Consider the following 27,724-nt stretch of genomic DNA (forward strand, 5'->3'; position numbering starts at 1 on the left):
GTCACTTTTGCTCTATGTTAACTTAGAAAATAAAACTAAAAAACCCAGAGTGCAAGTATAAATTAAATTGTTAAAAATAAAAGTAACTTATTCTCCTTTTAGTTTTACAAGACAAAATCTTAGTTGAGCTCTTTTTTCACTATAAACAATTAAATATTGATTCTTGTTTTTGTTTAAAGATTTTATTTATTTATTTTTAGAGAGAGGGGAAAAGAGGGAAAGAAACACCAGTGTGTGGTTGCCTCTCATGTACCTCCTACCAGGGACTTGGTCAGCAACCCAGGCATGGGCTCTGACTAGGAATTGAACTGGAGACCATTTGGTTCACAGGCCTGTGCTCAATCCACTGAGCCATACCAGCCAGGGTTGATTCTTGTTTTATGTGAACTTACTTTAAGTAGTCTTTTTCATTACCCAATATTCTCCAATAAGCAAGATCTCCTTTATATTAAAATATACATTGAAACAAAAAAAGAGTAGAAGGATATATGCCAGTGGTAATATAGCAAGTTGTTTCTGGGTAATGAGATTTTAAGAGGCTTTTTAAAATTTTCTTAATTTTCTAGAATGAGCTTGCATAAGTTTGATAATCAGTGGGAAAAAGGTAAAGAACACTTTCGATCTAGTCCTAGTAATGTTTTATGAAAGGAACTCTAGGGCTCTGGTACGTATGCACAGAGAAGACAAGCAGCTAGGAGAGAAGGTAGCCAACACAGAAAAGATCACATCTGCTGGTGGTACTGGTGAAGGTATATAAACTGGTGACTCTTAGGAAGGGAAAGGGTAACTCACCTGAGACTGTTTGAAAACATCCTTCCCAACCACATCCAGGTTAGAGGGGTCTTTGATGGAACTAACGTACTCAGAAACAGCCTTGATCACCACATCACAAGGAGGAAGAACCAACTGATGAGCTCGGACCTAGAAAAATTAATATAAGCAAGGAACAATGGCATCAGACATGGTTCATTAAGAAAAAGGGTGAGGTCAGAGTGAGATACAGAATTCAAATTCAGTAAATCCACTGAGAAAGAGTTAAAATCTTTTCTTTAAAAATACTTTTCACCCTAATTCTTAGTACAGAATACTCAGAAAAGATTGAAAAGTGTTAAAGAAAGGTAAAATCATATTATCCATAATCCTACTACAGAAATAACCACAGATTTATGACACTGCCATAATTAATCAGTAATACTTTGGCTGCTTCCAATTTTTTGCTATTAAAGATAATATTGTAATATGTGGACCATGTTTGGATCCTGCTTTGAACAAACCACAAAAAGGGTTTTGTTGTTGTTTTTTTTTTGAGACAATGAGGAAAATCCTAAAATTGACAGAATATTAAGATGACAACAAGAAATTATCATTAATTTGTCAGGAGTAATAATGGCATTATGATTATGTATGAAAATGCCTATCGATTTCAGAGGTGCATATTGAAGGATGTGGGAGTGAAGTGACTTGAGATATGGAATTTATCTTAAAATACATTAGCAAGAGAGGCTTCTAGTCACTATAGCTATGTAGGCAGACATGGCTCGCCTCTTCATACAACCACATCAAAATTACAACTAAAAATATAGGAGTTCCACCCAAGATGGAGGCTTAGGTAGAAACTGTTCACTTCCTTGCACAACCAAAAGGAGGATAACAACCAATCTAAAATCAATAACAACCAGAAGTGCCAGAAAATCAAACTGCATGGAGCTCCGACAACCAAGGAATTAAAGAAAAAGTCAAACAGAACAACAAGACTGATAAGAACCCGAGGTGAGGCAGTGGACTATGACAGGTGGGGGTGCAGGGTGGCTAAGAAAAACCACAGCAAGGCAGTAAACCGTGCAGGAGGAGCTGGCTGAAGGTGAAACTGTGACTCAGAGTTGACTATGGAATACAACATGGTTGCCGTGGTGGGAGAAACTCCCAGTCTCACACCAAAGTTCATTGGAAAGTGGGGCTAGAGCCAAGCAGGTGACCTGTGTTGTTCCCTCTCTGGCCCTTCCCCCACAGGCGGCACACAGTGCAGCAAGGAGGGTTGCCCTGCTCAGGTGAATATATAAGACTCCACCCCCTTACAACCTATCAGGTGTGTCAAGACAAAGAAATATGGCCCAAATGAAAGAACAGAGCATAACCTCAGAAAGAGAGCTAACCGATGAGGGTATAGCTAACCTATCTGATGAAGAATTTAAAGCCCTGGTAATCAAAATGCTCAGAGAACTGATTGAGTTTGGTTGAAAAATAAAAGAACAAATGAAAAATACCCAAAGTGAAATAAAGCAAAATAGTCAGGGAACCAACAGAGACAGGAAGGAAACCAGCAGGACTCCAAGCAATGATTTGGAACAAAAGGAAGAAATAAACATCTGACCTGAACAGAATGAAGAAACAAGAATTCAAAAAAGTGAAGAAAGACTTACAAACCTCTGTGACAACCTGAAACATTCCAATATCCAAATTATAGGGCTGCTAGAAGGAGAAGAACAACAGCAAGAAATTGAAAACTTACTTGAACAAATAATGAAGGAAAACTTCCCGAATCTGGCGAAGGAAACAGACTTCCAGGAAGTCCAGGAAGCCCAGAGAGTCCCAAAGAAGTTGGACCCAAAGAGGAACACACCAAATCACATCATCATTAAGGTACCCAAGATTAATAATAAAGAGAGAATCCTAAAAGCAGCAAGAGGAAATGAGAGTTACCTACAAAGGAGTGCCCATAAGACCATCAGCTGATTTTTCAAAAGAAAACTTGGAGGCAGGAAGGGGCCGAAAAGAAGTGTTTGAAGTCATGAAAGGCAAAGACCTACATTCAAGATGATTCTATCCAGCAAAGCTTTCATTTAGAATGGAAGGGCAGATAAAGTGCTTCCCAGATAAGGACAAGTTCAAGGAGTTCATCAACACCCAGTCCTTACTATATCTTACTATATGAAATGTTAAAGGGACTTACCTAAGAAAAAGAAGATTAAAAAAAATATGAACACCCTGGATGGCGTAGCTCAGTGGACTGAGCGTGGGCTGCGAACCAAAGCATTGTAGGTTCAATTCCCAGTCAGGGCACATGCCTGAGTTGCAGGCCACGGCCCCCAGCAACCGCACATTGATGTTTCTTTCTCTCTTTCTCCCTCCCTTCCCTCTCTAAAAATAAATAAATAAAATAAAAAAAAAATTAATATGAACAATAAAATGACAACAAACATAACTATCAACAAATAAACCTAGAAGAAAAGAAAAACAAAAACAAAAACTAAGCAAACAACTAGAACAGGAACAGAATAAGAGAAATGGACATCACATGGAGGGATTGAAGTGGGGAGGGGGAAGGGAGGAATAGGGGGAAAGGTACAGGGAAGAAGAAGCATAATTAGTAGGCATAAAATAGATGGGAAGAGGTAAACAATGATATAGGAAACAGAGGACTCAAAGAACTTATCTGTACAACCCGTGGGCATGAACTAAGGGGGGAAATGCTGGAGGGTTAGAGGGGCAGGGTGGAGTGGAGATAAAGGGAGAAAATTGGGAAAACTGTAATAGCATAATCAATAAAAATACTTAAAAGTTACAATGAAAATATAGAACAACCAACACTCAGGAACATCAGAAATCGAGCTGAATGGAAGTCTGACAATTACAGAATTAAAGAAACCACAACCATCCAGACTGATAGGAGGGGGCACAAATGTGGAATGGGCTGGCCCCACACCCATGTGGATTAAAATTTGCGATGGATATCTCAGGAACAAGGAGTCCCAGACCCATACCAGGCCCCCCAGCCCAGGGTTCCAGTGTCAAGAAGATAAGTCCTCATAATTTCTGGTTCTGAAAAGCACCAGAGATTGAGTCGGTGGAGGAGGCCTCTGCAGCCCTATGTAGTTTCTCTTAGAGAATGCACACAAGGACTCACCTACTCAGACTCATGCCCCCTGTGTCCCAGCACTGGGGTGGCAGCCTGAAGGGCACCAGTGGTATACAAGGAGAGACTGAGGTGCCTGGCTTGGGGGACAAGCAGAGAACATTGTCCCTTTGCTGAGCCCTCCCCACACAGAGCAGGCAGGTTGGTGCCATATCTGAGGCTCCAGCAACCTGGCGAACACTGTGTGATTCACCTTAGAGATCCACAGAGGCCCAAATCCATGCATTATGGGCCCACCCAAGCTGCTTTTCCATAAGAATGGCTGGTCTTTTTCCTAAATCCTATCAAACAAGCAACAGCTCACTTCAGTGAGCCCTAGTGCAGCCAGATTAGAGTCACAGCTTGGCTTCACCTGGGAATTTCCAAGCCCAGCACAGGTAACAGCCATCTCAGATTGCTTTACAGCTCAGGCAGGGTGGCCCTGCGTAAAACACAGGTGGGGTTGACCTTGTCCTGCACCACCTGGGAAACCCCAGGGCCAGAGCACCCAGTGGACAGCTACGAACCACATCAGCGCACCATCACCCTGCCCCTGCACAGCTGATCCTCCACAGAGCGCAGAGTTTGGTGGTAAGAGGTCATAGCCAGTCCCTGCAGCTGACTGGCCTGGGTAAGTCCCTCTCATTGATCTACGAACAGCAAGCAAGGCTCAACTACAAGAGGAGAATGTACTCAGCCCACATGAAAGGTGCAACTCAGGTACTAGCTTGGGTGACAGGGGAGGTTGTGCAACTGGACCATACAGGACACCTACTACATTAGACCACACTACCAAGACAGGGACTCATAGCAGCTCTACCTATACATAGAAACAAATACAGGGAGGCTGCCAAAATGAGGAGATAAGGAAACATGGCCCAAATGGAAGGACAGATCAAAACTCCAGAAAAAGAACTAAACAAAATGGAGATAAACAATCTATCAGATGCAGAGTTCAAAACACTGGTTATAAGGATGCTCAAGGAACTTAGTGAGGAACTTAACAGCATAAAAAAGATCTAGTTAGAAGTGATGGAGACACTAATTGAAATAAAGAACAATGTACAGTGAAACAACAGTAGAGTGAATGAAACCAAGAATCAAATCAATGTTTTGAAACATAAGGAAGCAAAAAACAACCAATCAGAACCACAAGAAGAAAAAAGAATAAAAAAAAAAAACAAGCATAGAGTAATTAAGCAGCCTCTGGAACAACTCCAATAATTTCAACATTCAAAACATAGGGGTGCTAGAAGGAGAAGAGAGAGCAAGAAATTGGAAATCTATCTGAAAAAACAGCAAAAGAAAACTCCCCTAATTTGTTGAAGGAAATAGACATGCAAGTCCAGTTAGCACAGATAACCCCAATTATGGTAGATGCATAGAGGCCCACTCCAAGACACATCATTAGTAAAATTATTAAAAGGCCAAAGGTTAAAGATAAAGAGAGACTGTCAAAAGCAAAAGAAAAGAATTTAATTACTGGAAGGTTGCCAGATGGGAGGGGGTGTGGGGAAATTGGTGAAGAGGTGAGGGGATTAAGAAGTACAAATAGGTAGTTACAGAACAGCCATGTAGATATAAAGTACAGTATAGGAAATGGAGCAGCCACAGGACTTATATGCATGACCCATGGACATGAACAATGGTGGTAGGACTGCCTGAGGGAGTGGGGGGTGCTGGGTGGAGGGGAGTAAAGGGGGAAAAATCAGGACAACTGTAATAGAATAATTAACATAAAATAAAATACATTAGCAACAGCAGCAAAATAACTCTAGCGCGACCACATCTTGATAACTACTGCATCTGGAAGCTATTTCAATCGTAGCTCACTATACAATTATATTATCTTCTCTACTTTTGTGATGCTTGAAAATTTTTTAAATAAATGTTTTTTAATGCCGTGATAAAATACAGGTATGATTTGTTGTCCACTTTCCAATTATGTAACTACAAGCTTCCTAAAATGGCAATTACTGAGTCAAAGGGTATCAAATTCCTAAAGGCTTGTTACGTGAAAGATTTAGGCAAAAGGCTGTAACATTCATTTCTTCGACAAATATTTACTGCCTATTTTGTGCCAGGTACTGTTCTAGGCACCAGGGGTACAAACAAAATAAACATAAACCGCTGCCCTTATGGAAGCTGGTGTAGGTGTATTGGGATAGGATGAAGGAAATCAAATATACAGAATAAATAAGTAAAACGTATGGTGTGCTTCATGTAGATTAAGTGTTATGGAGAAAATTTAAGCAGAAAAGGGGCTAAGGAATGCCAGTGAGTGTGTATGTGCGCCTGCACAAAATTTTAAATTGGGTGGTCAAAAAAGGCCTCACTGAGAAAATGGCACTTGAGGAAACCTATAGAAGTGAGGAAATAGCTGTGTGGGAGGAAAAAGCCCTCCAAGTAGAAGGAATGGTAAGTGCAAAGGTTAAAAGAGCAAAAGAAAAAGGAAGGTGAGATCAGAGCTGTGACGGGGGTCAGTTAGTACAAGGTTTTGTTGACCATGGTAGAGATTTGGTGAATGACATAAAGAATCACTGGAGAATTTTGAATAGAGTGGTGACACGAGCTGAGTCAGTTTTTAAAAGAATCACTGTGGCTGTTGTCTTTGAGAATAGACTTGGGAGAAGGGGGTGGCTGGAAAGAGTACAAGCAGAAGACCAATGATTAATAAGCTATGATAATAATCCAGGCATGAAAGAATGGTGGTTTGATCAGGGTAGTATCATAACAGGGTGCAGCCAAGAGGGGGGCCCCAAATAGGGGTTTGGAATGGGGTCCAGAACTCAAGATGTCCAAGAAATATTAGAAAGATAATATAAGATGTCCTCCCCCCTCCCTCCACAGGTGTGAGCTGGGGGGAAGGGACACATGGAGCAGGAACGTGCAGAGCTGCTTTGTACAGCAACAGCTTTGCAGCTAACCTCTGGCATGGTCATTTAACATATCTATAACCTTTAACTGGTTTCACAGATATGTTAAATAGCTGAGGCCATGCTTTGAGCCAGGAGGATGGAAGTGACTTCCACCCAAGACATAACTGGGGGGCAGCTCCCTCTGGTTACAGAACCTGCCAGAGAGCTTGGAGAAGACTGGCTCCATGACATAGGGCCACACCTGCCCAGACTTATGATGGTAGCCCAGTAAAGCTGGAAGGATACAGGAATGCTGGCAGGTGTAACTGATTATAGGAGGGGTCAGAAATGGGTGTGCAGAGGAAGGTTGGCACGGGGACTTAAACCCAGACTCGGCAGCCATGTGAGGAGAGAACCACATGGCTTTGGCAGATTGAGGACCATGTGGCTTTGGGGTGCTCCCTTTTGCCACGTGGCTTAGGAAGCAGGAGAGACTTTGCCTGGAAGAAGAGGGGTGAAAGGACTCTTGCTGGTGGGCCATGAGAAAGTGCCACACGACTTTAGATTAACTAGAGATCCTGGCGGAAACACAGCTGATGGTGCTGGCACCCTGAATCACAGACTTCTACTTCTTTTCCTGTGATACAGTACCCCAGACTAGGGCAGAGGGAGAAGGAAGGGCTGTGCATCTGTGGGTATCTTAAAGGACTTCAATATTTTAATGAAGACATTAGGTCACTACTCTAAGTCTGTATAGTTTTAAATAATACTTCCTTTCCTTTTCACAAATCTCTGGCATTGAGAGATGTCTTTCCTCTGGCGGCGGGCATAGCGAACCTAGCGAGGGGTCCTTTCAGTGACAGTATATTGTACACGCCCCTTGGGTCTGTTCTGTAACAGTACCAGGGAAAACTGATAGTATTTGCTGACAGAGGAGATTTGGGGCATGAGAAAAAGAAAAGTCAAGGATGACACCAAGGTTTTTGACCTGAGCAAATAGAAGGATGGGTTGCAATTAAGGAAAATGGGGAAAGCTATGGGAGTAACAGGTTTAGGGGAAAGATCAGGAGTTTATGTTTGGACATATTTCTTTGAAATATTTAGGTCATATTAGAATCTGAAGTTCAAGGGGGAAGTCAAAACTGGAGACATATATTTAGAAGTCATCATTGGATACATGGTATTTAAAGTCATGACACCAGATGAAATCATTTACCAAGGCAGTATCTATAGATAAAAGAAAGGACTGAGTATAGGACTCTGGGACATTCCAAAGTTAAGAAGTTGAGAAAAAGTCCTGGCTGGTGTAGCTCAGTGGATTGAGCTCACGCTATGAACCAAAGGGTAGCCGGTTCGCTACCCCAGTTCGCTACCCAGTCAGGGCACATGCCTGGGTTGTGTGCCAGGTCCCTGGTGGGGGCCATGTGGGAGGCAACACACATTGATGTTTCTCTCCATCTCTTTCTCCCTCCCTTCCCCTCTCTCTAAATAAATAAATAAAATCTTTTAAAACAACAAACAAAAAAGAAGTTAAGAAGAAGACAGGGAAGCAGCAAAGGAGTCAGAAGCAACAGCCAGTGAAGTAGAAAGCAAACAGAAGAGAGGGATGTCCTTAAATCCAAGTGAAGTACATGTTTTATGGAAGAGAGAATAAGCAACTGAGCCATAGGCTGCTGACTGGTCAAGTAAGACAAAAACTGAGAGCTGGCCATTGGATTTATTAACACCAAGGTCACTGGAGACTTTGTCAAGAGCGATTTCAGCAAAGCAGACTGAAACAAGAACAGGGAAAGGAGATAGTAAACAGGTGAAGTGTAGACAACTGTCCAGAAGACTTGGATATAAGGGAAGAAAAACTATGGAGCAGTAGCTTGGGTGAAGGTTTTGTTTTATTTAACATGAATATATGCTTATACATCTGATAGGAAAGAGCCAGTGAAGAGAAACTGAGGCAGGAGAAAGAGGGCAGAATTGATGAGGTAATGCCCTTAAGTTAGCTAGAGGGATGGGATCTAATGTTAAGAGTGGAGCAGGGTTGGCCTTACATAGGAACATGGACAGGTCATCCACAGTTAACAGGAGGCAGGCAGAGCATTTGGGCACAGAGCATTTTGGTCATGCAGGAAAGAAAATAAAAGGGCGGGAGCTGGTGGAAGTTCTCGTCCCATTGCTTCAATTGTCTCAGTGAAATAGAAAGCCAGGTCATGAGCTGAGGATAAACAAGGAGGAGGGGGCATTAGAGTCATGTGTGGCTGCCTCGTCCTGCATCTCCCACCAGGGATCTGGCCCACAACCCAGGCATGTGCCCTGACTGGGAATCGAACCAATGACCCTTTGGTTCACAGGGTGATGCTCAATCCACTGAGCCATACCAGCCAGCACAATCACCACCTTAACACTTCCAGCAGAAGTGTATGAAGAGTATCAATCTCACCATAGTCTTTATAGAAAAGGGTACATTATTAATTAAATATTTATTCAACTGTTAGTTTCAGAAAATTACACTATTCACTTAATTTGCATGTGTGGTCCACTTGGGAGGTTCAACATTTATTGACACTGTTGGCCACTTTATTTCATCTTTTGTGAATTGTCTGTTTCTGTCCTTTGTTCATTAGTTCATTTATTGGGGTATTAGTATCTCTCTGCATAGGTTTGTACAAATCCTTAAGATATTAAGGGTGTGAGATAACAGAAAATATATCCTGGTCTCTGCATCCAGTTCTTGGAACAGAGTTCTGAAACCCTTGAGGATCCTAAGTGGTAAGAGTAGTAGGAGCAACTCTTGCTCTGTTGAGCTGACTCTGGGTAGCTTCCTGAATGACTCTTGCATGAAGGCTGGTCACCAGAAACACCAAGTCATGATTAATACCTTGGAACTTTTAACCCCACTTCCATGCTCTTAAGAAAGGAGAAGGGCTGAAAATGAAGTTAATGATTGATCCTGTCTACATGATGAAGCTTCCATAAAATCCTAAAAGTATGGGTTTCAGAGAGCTTCTGGGTTGAACACATCTACCCTGGGAGGATGAGGCAGCCCAACTCCAGGGGGACAGAAGCTCCTCAGCTATGGACCCTCCCAGACTTCACTCTATATATTTTTTCATCTGGCTGTTTATCCTGTGTCTTTTGTCATATATTTAATAAAATGGTAAATGCAAGTAAGTTTCTGTGAGTTCTGTGAACTGCTGTAGCAAAATTAATCGGACCTAGCCCTGGCTGGCATAGCTCAGTGGATTGAGCGGGGGCTGGAAACCAAAGTGTCCCAGGTTCGATTCCCAGCCAGGGTACATGCCTGGGTTGCAGGCCATAAACCCCAGCAACCACACATTGATGTCTCTCTCTCCCTTTCTATCTCCCTCCCTTCCCTCTCTAAAAATAAATAAATAAAATCTTAAAAAAAAAAATTAATCGGACCTAAGGGGCAAGGGCTGTGGAAACCTGCAATTGATAGTGGGTTTTTTAGAAGCCCAGATGATAACTGGGCTTGCAGCTGGTGTCTGAAATTGTGGGATGGGGCAATTTTATGGGACTGAACCCTTAACCTGTGAATATGATGCCATCTCAAGGCAGATTGTGTCAAAACTGAGTTCAATTGTAGGATACCCAGCTACTATTGCACAGAATTGCTTGATATGGGGAAAATCAGAAGTATCAGAAGTGATGTACTCTGAGTGAGTATGGTAGTACTGTGAAAGTAAAGGAGACACACAGAAAAGAAAGACATAGGAGGGAAGAACTGGGTTTTCTCCTACACAGAAGGTGGAAAATGGAGTTTTTCCTTTTTCAAGGGCATTGATCATAATTATAAATTTTTGTAAGTACTTGAAATATTTTAAACCTAATAAAAGATAATTATTCTGTCAAAACTGCAATCAAAACCTGATGTCCCCTAGATATGGATGTATACACAAGAAATGTAGCCCCAGATGGTGTGGCTCAGTGTATCAAGCACTGGCCTGTGAACCAAAGGGTCACTGGTTCAATTCCCAGTTGGGGAACATGCCTGGGTTGTGGGCCAGGTCACCAGTTGGGCACATGTGAGATGTTTCTCTCTCACATCCATGTTTCTTTCCCTCTCTTTCTCCTTCCCTCTCCCCTCTCTCTGAAAATAAGTAAAATATTAAAAATAAAACAAAAGAAATGGGGTACATTACCTTAAGGGATGCAAGGGGATGTTCTGGTCCCAAGAGGCTCCAGTGAAAAGCAGCCAGGTCCTCATCTGGGAGAATGTGGTTACCTATAAAGTACATTTGTCATTTATTGGCTGTATAAATGTGTTCGTAAAACCTCCAAGCATGAAAAGGCTTCTGGGAGAGAAAAATGATCAATAGTCTACACAGGCTGATATTCTTAATATAATAACTACAGTAGCTATGTGTTGATTCCCTACTATGTATCATATGCATTATATGTATCATCTTTATAATGGCCACATATGGTAGTATTATTTTCCCCATCTTACAGATAAAGAAACTGAGGTTTGGACAAGTTTGGTGACAGCCTAAGGTGGCATATTTAAAAAGTGCCCACACCGGGAAAAGAAGCTAAGGACTGACTCCAAAGCCCATGCCATTTTCTAGTACCTAGTCATCCTGTCTTTTATAATAGCAACCACCCATTACTGCCTACCTAATAAATGCTGGGCATTGTATAGATCTCCTTTCATTTGATCTTATCAATAACATAAGGTAGTATTCCCTTTCACAGAGAAGGAGACTGAAACCAGGGAGTTATAGCTTCAGGGATTTGCCAAAGGCATAATTCCAAAACTTGTGCTGACTTCATTCAAATATCCAAGTTCAACTCCTTTGGCATTATAAATAAGAGTTCACACCCAAGACAAGATATTAACATTCATGGTGTCAATACTTGGAAAACTAACTCAAAACATAATCAATTCTCTATCATTTCCTTTGAAATATGTCTTTAAAAGACAGATGGGCAGATAGCTACAATGGACAGATAAATGACAAAGCAAGTATAATAAAATGTTAATGGCAGAAAACAGGAGGTAGATACAGGATTTTCACTGCAAAATTCTTTCACATTTGCTGTATGTTCAGAAATTTTCATTATAAAATGTTAGTATAACACAAACAAGAAGGAAAACATAGCAATGTGTGTTCTTGATCTAAGATTAGACACTGGGGAAATACTCTGAGTGGGAAACCAAAGCTATCTAGGGCTAGTAAAACATTTGGCCTAAGACAGTAGTCAGAATAAAATAGTTATGGAATATAATAAAAGAGTTCACAAGATTTAAAATAATGTTCTGGAATATCCTATATTAATTCATAAGGCAAACATGCTAAGTTTCTAATAAGAAATCCAGAAGCACAGTATTTGGCATGAGGACTTTCAGAACAAATAATGACAGGTTAAATGGCTCTGTTCTTCATCTCTTAATACTGGAAAGGGAAATTTAATCACTGGTGTCTGTTCTGTGGACTACCTACCTAGCAGCGCAGCAAATATGGGAAAATTCACCCGCTTCAGGCCCAGCTGCTTGGCTACCTCCTGCATCAGGAACTGGTTGGTAGTGAGGTTCTTCCCATTCCAGCTCAGCTTCAGAGCATGGGAACTATAGTAAAATGGAATATTGTAGAGAGCATACTCGGAGTCATGGGCAAGAAGGCCATGGAAGCCATTTTCCCTGAAAAAAGCCACCACTTCCAAATGGTGATCTTCAAGGCTCTGAAAGACCTAGGAGGGAAGAAGAGAAGAACAGGTCATGTAAAAGAAGCTGACCTGTATTTGGTTAGAAATCAGGAAGGTTAGTAACTGAACTTTATAGTTTGTTAAAACTTAAGATTATATGAGACTGAATAAAATAGTCTTCTAAAAAAGCCTCTCTTGTAAATGCAGGCAGAATTATCTATGTGTCCATTCAAGTGCCTAGTCTTTTTAGACTCCTTTCATGAAACTGGGGCTTTAAAAGAACACTGAAATTAACATAGTATATAAATTTTTACTTTAAACAATGACAGAAGCCTTTGTTATAAAGATAATAAAGCTATTATTTATTGCATAGCACTTCTATATGTCACACATACTTGACATAAAAATTAATTCATTGTCAGAACAACCACGGGCAAGGTAGACATGGATGAGAAAACTTAACATGTGAAAATTGACACAGAAAGGTTAAGCAACATACAGCTAGATTCTGAGTCTAAGTTCATCTAACTTTTTTTTTAAGATTTTATTTATTTATTTATTTATTTAATTTTTTAAATTTTTTTTTTAGAGAGGGAAGGGAGGGAGGGAGGGAAAGGGAGAGGGAGATAGAGAGAGACAGTTAGAGAGAGAGAGAGAGAGAGAAAGAGAGACATCAATGTGCGGTTGCTGGGGGTTATGGCCTGCAACCCAGGAATGTACCCTGGCTGGGAATCGAACCTGGGACACTTTGGTTCCCAGCCCGTGCTCAATCCACTGAGCTACGCCAGCCAGGGCTCCATCTAACTTTTTAAAAAGATTTTATTTGTTTATTTTTAGACACAGGGGAAGGGAGAGAGAAAGAGAAGGAGAGAAACATCAATGTGTGGTTGCCCCGAACATGCCCCCAACTGGGGACCGGGCCCACAACCCAGGCATGTGCCCTGACTGGGAATTGAATAGCAACCCTTTGGTTGACAGGCTGGCACTCAATCCACTGAGCTACACCAGCCAGGGCTCATCTAACTCTCTTTAAAAAAATCCTTGCTTTCTTTCTTAGGAGCACATTACATGGCAGTCTTGCCATGTAATGGCACTTCCAACATGTAGGAGGTCAGAAACTTCATCCAATCTTTAGAAATGGGAAAACTAATGCTGCAAGAAGCTGGCTGCCCCTAGTTATACAATGAGTGGAAACAGGATTCAAACCAAAGCTGATCTGACACCAGAATACACACTTGCCATTATACCAGGCTTCTTCCAGGAGAGCACTATACTTTATGTAATAGAGGCAGACTGTTAACTGTCATTCCCCTGCAATGCCTCTATAGCTGCACTTAGAGCATACTGAAATGATCTGCACACTGGTTCCACCACACTCACTTCCTTGATGATGGCAGAGACTTTTTTAAAATTATTTTTTTATAGAGAAGGGAGGGAGAAAGAGAGGGAGAGAAACACCAATGTATGGTTGCGTCACGTGGCCCCCACTGGGGACCTGGCCCGCAATCCAGGCATGTGCCCTGACTGGGAATCAAACCAGTGACACTTTGGTTTGCAGCCCACGCCCAATCCACTGAGCTATACCAGTCAGGTCTGATTGCAGAGACTTTATTTATCTCTGTATTCCTGGCTCCCACATAAGACCTGGAACAGTAATATGAATAATAATGGATAACGGATACTGAACATGTACTATGTGCTAAGCAATGTTCCAAGTACCTTACATGCATTAATGCATTTAATACTCAAAACAATCTTATGAGGTCATAACTATTATTATTATTATACCCATTTTACATTACTATCCTTAAGGTGATATGGCTGGAAGAAACTAAGCCTAGATTTTGGCTCTAGAACCTATGGACCTCAATAATTTTTTTGAACCCAACTGACTTATTTCTGCATTTAAGTTCTAAAGGAATGGTAGTTTCTGGAGTCTGGCAGGAGTTGCAATGCATTAAGGTTTTGCTAGGTGACAGAGAGTCTAATTACAGTATATAGTCATGTCACATATTAAGTCATACAAAGGGTGAGACAATGGTAAACACATAGCAAAGCTAGGCCTGTGTTTGATGTCCAGGCAAAGGAACCAGAAATCTTACTTTGCACTGCAACATATTTAAGCCTAGAGTTATCATTAACTCCACATGGATCACTGTAGTAGTTTTATGCTGCCCCTGGTGATAATTTTTTCCAGCATATCTCTCCTACAAGTTGCTGATTGAGCATCCTTCTATCTTGTACCTGGCATGAATACTAAGTGTGATTTATCCTCCCCCATCATCATAACCTAACTATGTAGGTTTTATAAGCCCCATTTCACAGATGAGGAAACTGAGGCTTAGGAAAGTAAGGTGTTGTGCTCAGGGCCACAGAACTGAGAAAGAGAAACCTGGGTCAGACCGAAACCAAGGGCCACACTCTTTTGACTACAACACATTACTTTTATCTGGAATAAAGTTGATTATGCCACCATCCAACTGACTTCAATCCGAGAAAGTCAAGGACAAGTGATTTTTAAATACTATGGTTGTTCTTATAACACTAGGAGTGTAAATCACAATGACCTGGAGAGCATTTTCAAAATATACAAACTTGTGTATCACCTCAGATTGGCTGATGACAATTAAATCCTGACCAGGGCAAAGAAAAAGCCTTCGAGCCACAATGCCTCTTAGAATAGCTGAGAACCCTGACTGCATTTCTATGGAGTCTGTGATGACTGCTACCATATATGCAGAATGATTTCTAGTCCCTACCCAAACAATGGAGTTTCATTAGCAACCTTGCAATTTTCCAGGACACTAAAATGATTTCCGTGAAATTAAACAACATACCCACACCAACTAAGCAGAAAAGAACTATATTTGAGCTTTAAAGAAAGAGTTCATTCTGGCCAAGATGGAGGCATAGTTAGATACACTGTGCCTCCTCACACAATGAAAAGGACAACAAATAATTTAAAAACAAAAACCAACCAGAACTGACAGAAAATAGAACTGTATGGAAGTCTGACAACCAAGGAGTTAAAGAAGAAACATTCATGCAGACCAGTAGGAGAGGAGGAGGTGGGCAGCTGGGCAGAGAGGACATGTGGCAAGGTAGCAGCTGAAGGACCAGGGCAGGTAAGGTGGAGGCTTGAGGAAATGGCAGCCCCACATTTACATGCAGATACACCTGGAGGAAAAATTTGGGAGTGAGACAGCCGACGCAACCCAGGGTTCCAGCGTAGGGAAATAAACCCTCAAAACCTCTGACTGCAAAAAAGCTGTGGGACTTGAGACAGTGGGAGAAACTCCCACCCTCACAGGACAGTTCATTGTAGAGACCCACAAGTTCCTAGAATGTACACAAATCTACCCACTTCGGAATCAGCAACCAGAAGGGCTCAATTTGCTTGTGGGTAGCGGGGGAAGTGACTGAGAAATGGCAGAGAGCTCAACAAGCAGCACTGTTCACTCTCTTGGATTCTCCTCCACATGCAGAGCAGCAACTCAGCAATGCGAATTGTCCCCTCCATAGTGAATACCTAAGATTCCACCCCTTACCATGTAACAGGCACACTGAGACAAACATACGGCCCATATGAAAGAACAGATAAAAGCTCCAGAAAAAATACAACTAAGCGATGAACAGAGAGCTAACCTATCAGATGCAGAGTGCAAAACACTGGTAATTAGTATGCTCACAGAATTGGATGAGTATGGTCGCAAAATAGAAGAAAAAGTGAAGGCTATGAAAGGTGAAATAAAGGAAAATGTACAGGGAACCAACAGTGATGGGAAGGAAACCAGGACTCAAATCAACAATTTGGAGCAGAATGAAGACAGGAAAATTCAGCTAGAACAGAATGAAGAAACAAGAACTCAAAAAAAGAAGGAGAGGCTTAGGAACCTCCAAGACAATCTTAACATTCCAACATCCGAAGTATAGGGGCACGAGAAGTAGAAGAGGAAGAGCAAGAAATGGAAAACTTATTTGAACAAATAATGAAGGAGAACTTCCCCAATCTGGCAAAAGAAATAGACTTCCAGGAAGATCAGAGAGTCCCAAAGAAGTGGGACCCAAGGAAGCACACACCAAGGCACATCATAATTATATTAGCCAAGGTAAAAATGAAGGAGAGAATCCAAGAAGCAGCAAGAGATAAGGAGACAGTAACCTACAAAAGAGTTCCCATTAGACTGTCAGCTGATTTCTCAAAAGACACCTTACAGGCAAGAAGGGGCTGGAAAGAAGTATTCCAAGTCATGAAAGGCAAGGACCTCCATCCAAGATTGCTCTATCCAGCAAAGCTTTCATTTAGAATGGAAGGGCAGATAAAGTGCTTCTCAGATAAGGTCAAGTTAAAGGAGTTCATCATCACCAAGCCCTTATTTTAGGAAATGTTAAAGGGACTAATCTAAGAAAGAAGATAAGAAAAAGAAGATAAAAAACATATACAGTAAAATGACAGCAAACTTACAATTATTAACAACCACACCTAAAACAAAAACAAACTAAGCAAACAACTAGAACAGGAACAGAACCACAGAAATGGAGATCACATGGAGGGTTAGCAACAGGGGAATGGGAGGAGGAGAGAAGGGGGAAAGGTACAGAGAATAAGTAACATAGATGGTAGGTAGAAAATAGGGGGAGGGTAAGAATAGTATGGGAAATGTAGAAGCCAACAAACTTATAAGTATGGCACATGGACATGAACTAAAGGCAGGGGAATGTGGGTGGGAGAGGGTGTGCAGGGTGGAGGGAAATGAAGGGGGGTAATAGGACAACTATAATAACATAATCAATAAAATATATTTAAAAAATAATGAAGGAGAACTTCCCCAATCTCACAAAGGAAATAGACTTCCAGGAAGTGCAGGCAGCTCTGAGAGTCCCAAAGAAGTGGGACCCAAGGAAGCACACACCAAAGTACATCATAATTACCTTACCCAAGATTAAGGACAAGGAGAGAATCTTAAAAGCAGCAAGAGAAAAGGAAACAGTTACCTACAAAGGAGTGTCTGTAAGACTATCAGCTGATTTTTTAAAAAAACCTTGCAGTCAAGAAGAGGCTGGAAAGAAGTATTCCAAGTCATGAAAGGCAAGGACCTACATCCAAGATGACTCTGTGTAGCAAAGCTTTCATTTAGAATGGAAGGGCAGATAAAGTGCTTCCCAGATAAGATGAAGTTCAAGGAGTTCATCACCACCAAGCATTTATTATACGAAATGTTAAAGGGGCTTATGTAAGAAACAGAAGATCAAAAACTGAACTATAAAATGACAACAGACTCACAACTATCTACAACTGAACCTAAAAACCAAACTAAGCAAACAACTAGAATAGGAACAGAACCACAGAAATGGAGATCACATGGAGGGTTATAAGCAGGGAAAGGGAGGGAGGAACTGGGGGAATAATACTGGAAGTATGTAGCATAAATATTAGGTACTAAGTAGATGGGGAGGTTAAGAAGAATACAGGAAATAGAGAAGCCAAAGAACTTATATGTATGACCCCTGGACGTGAACTAAGGGGGGTGGGGAATGCAGGTGGGAGAAGGTGTTCAGGGTAGAGGGAGAAACGGGACAACTTTAATAGCATAACCAATAAAATAGATTAAAAACAGTTGAGACTGAACTGTCTAAAGCTTTTAATTGCTGAGTTAATTTTAGTCCAATGAATACGAATTCAGGGCCAGGATGCAGACAGCTCAGAATGCCATGGGTACAAAGAGGAAAGGCGTCTAACCAGTCAATGGGATATGCTTTCTAGAAGTGACACCCATTTCCAAAACTCAGAAGGAAAACAGCTCCCTGAGAGACTTAAAATTTAGGACTTTTAAAATTTATTTTAGGGAAGGGAGGGAGAAAGAGGGAGAGACAAAATGCGTGGTTACCTCTGGTGCACTCCCCACTGGGGACTTGGCCCACAAGCCAGGATGGCGCCCTGGCTGGGAATCAAACTGGTGACTCTTTGGCTTGCAGGCTGATGCTCCTTCCACTGAGCCACACCAGCCAGGGCTCCCTGAGAGAAAAGTACTGTCTTATTTCTAATCACAAGTAGTCTAAAGCAGTGGCTTTTTAAAAACTTTTATATAATATCTTTATTTTTAAAGTATATTTTGATTATGTTATTACAGTTTTCCCAATTTTTTCTCCCCTTCATCCTCCCTTCACCCTGTACCTCCGAACCCTCCAGCATTCCCCCCTAGTTCATGTCCATGGGTTGTACATAGAAGTTCTGTGACTTCTCTGTTTTCTATACAACCTTAACCTGTCCCTGTCTATTTTATGCCTACCAATTATGCCTCTTACTCCCTTTACCTTTCCCCCAATTCTTCCCCTCTTCGTCCTACTGAGAACCCTCCATGTGATGTCCATTTCTCTGATTTTGTTCCTGTTCTGGTTGTTTGCTTAGTTTGTTTTTGTTTAGGTTCAGTTGTAGATAGTTGTGTCTGTTGTCATTTTATAGTTCAGTTTTTGATCTTCTATTTCTTACATAAGTCCCTTTAACATTTCATGTAATAAGGGTTTAGTGATGATGACCTCCTTGCACTTGACCTTATCTGGGAAGCGCTTTATCTGGTCTCCCATTCTAAATGATAGCTTTGCTGTATATAGAGGATTCTTGGATGTAGGTCCTTGCCTTTCATGACTTCAAATACTTCTTTCCAGCCCCTTCTTGCCTGTAAGATTTCTTTTAAAAATCACCTGAATAATCTTACAGCCACTCCTTTGTAGGTAAATGTCCTTTCCTCTTTCTGCTTTTAAGATTCTCCCCTTCTCTTCAATCTTGGCTAATGTAATTATGATGTGCCTTGGTGTGTTCCTCTTCAGGTCTGACTCTCTGGGCTTCCTGGAAGTCTATTTCCCTCGCCAGATTGAGGAAGTTTTCATTCATTTTTTTGTTCATATAAGTTTTCAACTTCTTCCTCTTGTTCTTCTCTTTCTGGCACCCCTATGATTCTGATGTTAGAGCGTTTAAAGTTGTCCTAGAGATTCCTAAGCCTCTCCTCATTTTTTCTGAACTCTTATTTCTTCATTCTGTTCCACTTGGATGTTTATTTCTTCCTTTTGTTCCAAATTGTTGAGTCCTGGTTTCCTTCCCTTCAGTGTTGGTTCCCTGTATATTTTGCTTTATTTCACTTTGGGTAGCCTTCATTTTGTGACTGAGCCCAATTAGTTCTGTGAGCATCCTGATTACCTGTTTTGAACTCTACATCAGATAGGCTGGCTATCTCTTTGTCGCTTAGCTTTTTCTGGAGTTTTTATCAGCTCTTTCATTTGGGCCATATTTCTTTGTCTCAGCACACCTGTTATGTTGTAAGGGGGTGGATTCTTAGGTATTCGCCAGGGTGGGGCAACCCTCTTTGCTGTGTTGTGGCGCGGTTTGTGGGAGAGGGGTCAGAGAGAGAACGATGCCACTTGCTTGCTCCACTCTACCTCCACTTTCCAAGAATTCTTCTTATGTGAGACTGGGAGTTTCTCCTGCTGTGGTAACCTCCACAGTACTTTAAGGCTAGCTTTGAGTCTTTAGCTTCCCATTCAGCCAGCCCTGCCTCACCCACAGAGTTCGCTGTCCTGCAGCACATCCTCTCTGCCTGGCTGCCTGTCTCCCATCTCCACCCCTCCTACCATTTGGTGAATGTTTCTTTAATTTCTTGGTTGTCAGAGTTCCATGTAGGCTTATATTCTGGATCCTCTGGTTGTTTATTGTTTTTAGATTGGGTGTTATCTTTCTTTCAGTTGTGTGAGGAAGATAAGCATTTCTGCCTATGCCTCCACCTTGGCCAGAACTTTGATAATATTTTTTAAAAGATATTTTATTTATTTATTATTTCTAGAGAGAGAGGAAGGGAGGGAGAAAGAGGGAGAAAAGCAGCAATGTGTGGTTGCTTCTTGTGCACCCCCTACTGGGGACCTGGCCTGTAAGCCAGGCATGTTCCCTGACTGGGAATCAAACTGGCAACCTTTTGGTTTGCAAGCTGGCACTCAATCCACTGAGCAACACCAGACAGGGCTAAACCAGTGGCTTTTAAATTGCGTTTCCCAAACCAAAATTTGGGTAACTGGATCTGGACCAAATAACCAGCAGGACAGATGCTCCTACTTTCTCTTTAATCTGGGCTTACACTCACCATTTTATCTATTTTATATTTTGGCTCTTTCAGAAATATTTTATTGAAGAATATTTACTATTAAACACAACTAGAAGTATATATCACTAAAATGTGAGCATCAAGAAGGCTGGAATTCTTGATCTGTTTTGTTTATTGCTCTATCTCTGGTGCATAGAACACTTGCACAGAGAACCAATGAATCATTTTGACTTTCAACCAGTATTTATTGAGCCAGGAACTGCTATATGTCAGGTGCTGAACTATGTGTTGGGATACAGCAGTGAACAAGAGCTCCTAATTCCTATCCTCATGGAGCTGACATTCTAGTGATTAATATTTCACAACTGGCACTGGGCTAAGCAATTTAAGACATATTTATTACTCTAACCCTATGAAATAGGTATCATTAACCCTGTCTCCACTACTCTCCTTTTTTTGTAGCAGAATAAGTAAACATCTTGCTGCAAATCACACAGCTGGCCACGCAGTACTTGAATTTGAACTCAGATCTGATTACAAAATAATGTTCTTTTTTGCATGTATCTGTCCAGTTTTCCCAGTACCACTTGTTGAAGAGACTGTCTACCCCACTGTATATCCTTGCTTCTTTGTTGTAAATTAAATGGCCTTATAAGCAATAACTTGTTTCTGGGTTCCCTAGTCTGTTCCTACTATAGAGCTACAATAATAAAACAGCCAGTACCATGCTGTTTTTATTATTGTAGCTTTATAGTATACTTTGAAATCAGGGAGCATGATACCTCCCCACATTATTCTTTCTCAACATTTCTTTGGCTATCCAGGGACTTTTGTGGTTCCATATAAATTTTAGGACTACTTATTTTAGTTCTGATAAGAGTATCATTGGTGTTTTAATAGGGATTGCCATGAATCTGGCTAGTGCTTTAGGTAGTAAGGATATTTTAACAATATTAATCTAAACGATCCATAACCACGGTGCATCCTTTGATTTATTTGTACCTCTTTCAATTTTCTTCTTCAATGTATTCTAGTTTTCAGTGTACAGGTATTTCAGCTTTTTGGTTAAATTTATTCCTAGGTATTTAATGCTATTAATGCAATTGTATATGGGGTTGTTTTCTTAATTTCTTCTGACTGCTACTGGTGTACAGAAATGCAACAGATTTATGTATATTGATTTTATATGTGGTAACTTTGCTGACTTCATTAATTATTCTAATAGCTTTTTGGTGGAGTCTTTAGGGTTTTTTATCATGTCATCTGCATACAGAGTTTTACTTCTTTTCTAATTTAAATGCCTTTTATCCTTTTTCTTATTCGACTGCTGTGGCTAGAACTTCCAATATTATGTTGAATACAAGTGGTGATAGTGGTCATCCCTGTCTTATTTCTCCTACCCAGTACTAACCAGGCCCAACCCTGCTTAGCTTCCGAGATCAGATGAGATCTGGCATGTAGAGGGTAGTATGGCCATAGACTCATGTCTTATTTCTGATATTAGAGGGAAAGCACTGAAAAATAAAACTGAACCATTTTTTTTAAAAGATTTTATTTATTTATTTATTTATTTATATTTTATTTATTTATTTTTAGACAGAGGGGAAGGGAGGAAGAAAGAGAGAGAGAAACATCATGTGGGGTTGCCTCTCACATGCCCCCCCACCACCAGGGACCTGGCCCACAACCCAGGCATGTGCCCTGACAGTGAATCGAACTGGCAGCCCTTTGGTTCACTTGCCAGCACTCAATCTACTGAGTCACACCAGCCAGGGCTATTTATTTATTTTTAGAGAGAAGGGAAGGGAGGGAGGGAGAAGGAGAGAAATATCAATGTGTGGTTGACTCTTGTGTACCCCCTACTGGGGACCTGGCCCACAACACAGGCATGTGCCCTGACTGGGAATTGAACCAGTGACCCTTTGGCTTTCAGGCTGATGCTCATTCCACTGAGTCACACTGAGGACCGGTCCACTTTCTCACACCATATACAAAAAGAAATTCAAAATTGACCAAACACTTAAGTGTAAGACTTAAATGTAAGACTATGGTTTTTATGTAAAAATCATAAAACTAGAAGAAAACATAGGCAGTAAACTCTTTGACATCTGTCTCAGCAATCTTTTTGGATGTATATCCTCCGGCAAGGGAAACAAAATAAAAATAAAGAAGACTACATCAAACTAAAAGATTTTATACAGTGAAGGAAACCATCAACAAAACAAAAAGATAACCTACTGAATGGAAGAAGATATTCACAAATGATGTATCTGATAAGGAGCTAATATTCAAAATATATAAGGCTATCATACAACTTACTAAAAAATCCAATTAAAAATTGGGCAGAGGATCTGAATAGGCACTTGTCCAAAGAAGACATACAGATGGCCAACAGACATGTGAAAGATGCTCAACATCAGCAATCATCAGAGAGGTGTAAATTAAAGCCACAATGAGATATCATTTCACCCTTACCAGATGGCTATTACCAGAAAATAGTGAAGATGGCAGTATAGGTAATGTGGTACTTGTGTCCTCCCACAACTATATCTGCCTCAGCATCAGCAGCATCCCAGGACCCCCAGAAGGAATCGAGCCTGCCCCTCATAGCCCCTCCCACTGAGTCTCCCAACTTGTGATGACTTGGCTGTGTTTTCATAGCAGCTTATATGGTTCATCAAAGCATGAGCATCCTGAATTGTTGATGTGCAAATTATCTAATTTTAATTTTAATCAGGGCAGTGCAAACAAAATAAAGAGGGGGAAAGTTTACCATTGTTCCATTCTGTAATAGCAAGAAGGTGTCAGTATCACTCACATGTTCATTTACCCAAATATCTTTCTTGAAGTGAGGGAGTTTGCAGAAATTAGCCTTTAAAATGTAACAATTTGTTCTTGCATATTTTGTATCATTAACTGTAATGAATCTGAGTATTTATTATGTATTTTTGATCTTTAAAGAGGGAGGGTTGATCCTAGTGATAGTTTTGGCTCTGGTTCACCAGGGAAACTGGGAGCAGGGCAAATGGAGTCTATGTTGCTGCTCACAATGGCATAAGCATGTAGATATATCAAAATAAAAGTTTTCAATAAAAAACTGTGGGAAAACACAAAAAATTACAAATAAACTACAGAACAACCATCATTCAGAACCACCTGAAATCTAGCTGAAAAGCAGTTCTATAATTAGGAATATACAGAAGAAGCCACATTGAGACTGGTAGAAGGGGAATAGATGCTGAATGGGCTAGTCACACAACCATGTGTGCTGGTTTAAAATCGGGAGGGATATCCTGGCTGCAGAGGTCCCCCCTGAAGAGCAAAGGGTCCCAGCCCGACACTTGGACCCTCAGCCCAGCATTCTAGTGCTGAGAAGAGAAGTCCCCATAAATTCTGGCTGCGAAAACCAGCATGGGTTGCAACTGAGTGAGACGGATGGCTGCTGGAGTCCCAGGAGTTCCACTTAAAGGGCCCCCACACAGACATATTCAGACTCACTTGCTATGAGATCCAGCACTGGTGCAGCAGCTCAAAATGGGACATGGACATATGGAGTAGAACTGAATTGTCTGGCATCAGGACAATGGTTAGAGAGGCAGCTTTCTCCCAGATAGAGGTGCTGGCAGAGGCATTTGTTCCCTTGTTGAGCCTTCCCCTCAACAGAGCTGGCAGGCAATCAAGCACCATATCTTAGTCTCCATCAACCTGGCTCACACTGTTACCACTGCTCTGGTAATTCTTTGAGACCCCATCCCACTCAACTTGTAGTTCCACCCAAGCTGTTTCCAGTGACTTTTCCATACAAACAGCCTGTCTTGGCTCATGCTACAAATTTCCTAAAATCTCTCTAAGAAGCAACATCAGGCCTAGGTGTGTGATGTGCCTTTTGGTATGTGGTCCCAGGAATGACACTAGTGCCAGCCAGCATCATCAGTTCACAGCTTGGCCTCTCCCATGCACCTCCAATCCAAGCACAAGGTAACAGCCATCTTAAGACTGCTTTGTAGAGGATGGTCCAGGGCAGGACACAGGTGACAGCTGATCTTGGCCTGTACCTCTTGGAAGGCCCCAGAGCCAACACATCAAGTGGTCAGCTTCAGACCACATTGGAGCACCATGCAACAGCCTACATTAGTGCCATATTCAAGGATGAACTCATCAAGCACCAGAGACTCACTTAAGCGAGTCTTGCTCTGTGTGGTGGGCCCCTGCACAGTAGCTCCTCTGCTATTGTCATGGCCAGTCTCTAGACCTGGGGGTAAATACCTCCCATTGATGTGCCAAGAACAATCAAGGCTCAACTTCAACAGGAAGGTGCACAGAGCTAACAAAAGGGGTGCACCTGGAATGCCCAGCTCAGGTGACCGGGGAGGTTTTGCCAGTGGGCCCTAGAAGACATCTACTATATTAGGTCACTCTACCAAGACAGGGAGTCATGGCAGCTCTACCTAATACATAAAAATAAACACAGGGAGTCAGCCAAAATGAGGAGACAAAGAAATATGGCCCAGATGAAAGAACAGATCAAAATTCAAGACGAACTAAACAAAATGAAGGGAAACAATCTACTAGATGCACAGTTGAAAATACTGGTTATAAGGATACTGAGAAAACTTAGGAATAGAACAGATGAACTGAGAGAAAACTTCAACAAAGATATAGGAAATATAAAAATGGAGATAGAACCCTGGATGGCATAGCTCAGTGGATTGAGTGCAGGCTGCGAACCAAAGTGTCGCAGGTTCGATTCCCAGTCAGGGTACATGCCTGGGTTGCAGGCCATGACCCCCAGCAACCGCACACTGATGTTTCTCTCCCTCTCTATCTCCCTCCCTTCCCTCTCTAAAAATAAATAAATAAAATCTTTAAAAAAATGGAGATAGAAAACATAAAAAAGGACAAGTCAGAAATGAATACAATAACTGAAATGAAAAATACACTAGAAGGAATCAATGGTAGATTAGATGAAGCAGAAGGTCACATCACCAATTTGAAAGACAAGATAGTAGAAAACACCCAATTAGAAGAGCAAAATTAAAAAAAAAAAAAGAATCCAAAAGTGAAGACAATTTAAAGGACTTCTGGGACAAGTTCAAGTATACCAACACTATCATCACGGGGGTGCTGAAAGAAGAGAGAGAACAAGGAATTGAAAACCTACTTGAAAAAAATAATGACGGAAAACCTGGAGAACACAGAAAAGTCACAGTAATTCCCAAAGAAGAATATAAATAATGTTATTAAACACATATTGAATAGATGGTGTCCAAACAGATGCAGCCAAATGAGATCAAGACTTGATGAAGAAGACAGATTAGAAACCCAGGAAGTACAGAGAGTCCCAAACAAGATTAATACAAAGAGCCCTATACCAAGACACATCATAATTAAAATACCAAAGGTTAAACAAAAAGAGAATCTTACAGGTAGAAAGAGAAAGGCAGTCAGTTACCTTCAAGGGAGCTCCCATAAGACTCAGAGGACTTCTCAAAAGACATTTATTAGGCCACAAGAGATTGGAAAGAAATATCCAAAGTGACGAAAAGTAAGGGTTTACAAATGAGATTACTCTACCCAGCAAATCTATCATTTAAAATCAAAGGAGAGATAAAGAGCTTCCCAGACATGAAAAAGCAAAAGGAGTTTACCAAAATGTGATAAAAATATGAATGTCAATAAAGTGTCAATAAATACCTAGGAACAATTAATTACTTGCGAATAAAAAACAAGACTTTTACATATGCTGTTTATGGAGACTCACTTCAATGGAAAGACACAGACTGAAAGTAAAGGGATGGAAAAAGGTATTTCATGAAATAGGAAACAACAGAAACATATTGGAGTAGTAATACTCACACTACTCACACCAGACAAAACAGACTGTACATTTTTTATTTTTTAAATATATTTTATTGATTACGCTATTGCAGTTGTCCCAATTTTTCCCTTTTGCCCCCCTCCACCTAGTACCCCTCATTCCTTCTTGCAATCCCCCCACTTAGTTCATGTCCATGTGCCATGCATGTAGATTCTTTGGCTACTCCATTTCCTGTACTATTCTTAATGTCCCCATGGCTATTCCGTACCTACCATTTTTGCTTCGTATTCCCTGTAGTTTTCCCCCATTCTCCCCTCTCCAAAAAATAACCAGAACTACCAGAATATCGAACTGTATGGAAGTCTGACAACCAAGGAGTAAAGAAGAAACAATTATCCAGACTGGTAGGAGGGGCGGAGACAGGCAGCCAGGTGGAAAGGACACACAGCAAGTCAGTGGTTGGGGAACCTCCCAAGGTTATGGCTGGTGGAGTGGGTGGTCCTATATTTGCATGCAAATAAACTGAGAGGAAAAACAAACTGGGGACAGAGACACACCATGCAACCCAGGGTTCAAGTGTGGGAAAATAAAGCCTCAAAACCTTCAAATGCAAAAAACCTGTGGGGGTTGAGGCAGCAGGAGGAGAAACTCCCGGCCTAACAGGAGAGTTTGTTGGAGAGACCCACAGAGTCCTAGTACGTCCACAAACCCACTGACCCTGGAATCAGCACCAGAAGGGCCCAATTTGCTTGTAGGTCACAGGGGAAGTGACTGAAACCTGGCTGAGAGCTGAGCAAGAGACATTGTCCCTCGATGACCCCTCCGCCACATACAGTGTCACAACACACTGACATGAGTTACCCCACCATGGTGAATACCCAAGGCCCCACCCCTTACTATGTAACAGGTGCGCTGAGACAAAAATATGGCCAAAATGAAAGAACAGACCAAAGCTCCAGAAAAAAATACAACTAAGTGATGAACAGATAGCCAACCTATCAGATGCAGAGTTCAAAACACTGGTAATTAGGATGCTCACAGAATTGGATGAGTATGGTCACAAAATAGAAGAAAAAGTGAAGGCTATGAAAGGTAAAATAAAGGAAAATTTACAGGGAACCAACAGTGAAGGGAAGGAAACTGATTCTAAAATCAACGATTTGGAGAAGAAGGAAGAAAGGAACATTCAACCAGAGCACAATGAAGAAACAAGAATTCAAAAAAATGAGGAGGGGCTTAGGAACCTCTAGGACATCTTTAAACATTCCAACATCCAAATCGTAGGGGTGCCAGAAGGAGAAGAGGAAGAGCAAGAAATGGAAGACTTACTTGAAAAAATAATGAAGGAGAACTTCCCCAATCTGGCAAAGGAAATGGACTTCCAGGAAGTCCAAGAAGCTCAGAG

At 41.2% G+C, this 27,724-nt stretch overlaps 1 protein-coding gene across 5 annotated transcripts in view; it reads right to left on the reverse strand.

The window, feature by feature from the left end:
• The window catches only part of LOC114505343 (constitutive coactivator of PPAR-gamma-like protein 2), a 264,300-nt gene that overhangs the window by 52,020 nt on the left and 184,556 nt on the right, over positions 1-27,724 (reverse strand). For all 5 annotated transcript variants that reach the window (XM_036016503.1, XM_028523235.2, XM_028523233.2 and 2 more), the window contains 3 exons: positions 12,210-12,456; positions 10,908-10,990; positions 793-921 (listed from right to left, as the gene is read on the reverse strand). In XM_036016503.1, coding sequence (XP_035872396.1) covers positions 793-921; positions 10,908-10,990; positions 12,210-12,456 — 459 coding nt within the window. The remainder of the gene's footprint in view (positions 1-792; positions 922-10,907; positions 10,991-12,209; positions 12,457-27,724) is intronic.

The sequence above is a fragment of the Phyllostomus discolor genome, chromosome X (assembly GCF_004126475.2).
Source record: "Phyllostomus discolor isolate MPI-MPIP mPhyDis1 chromosome X, mPhyDis1.pri.v3, whole genome shotgun sequence".
Classification (NCBI taxonomy): domain Eukaryota; kingdom Metazoa; phylum Chordata; class Mammalia; order Chiroptera; family Phyllostomidae; genus Phyllostomus; species Phyllostomus discolor.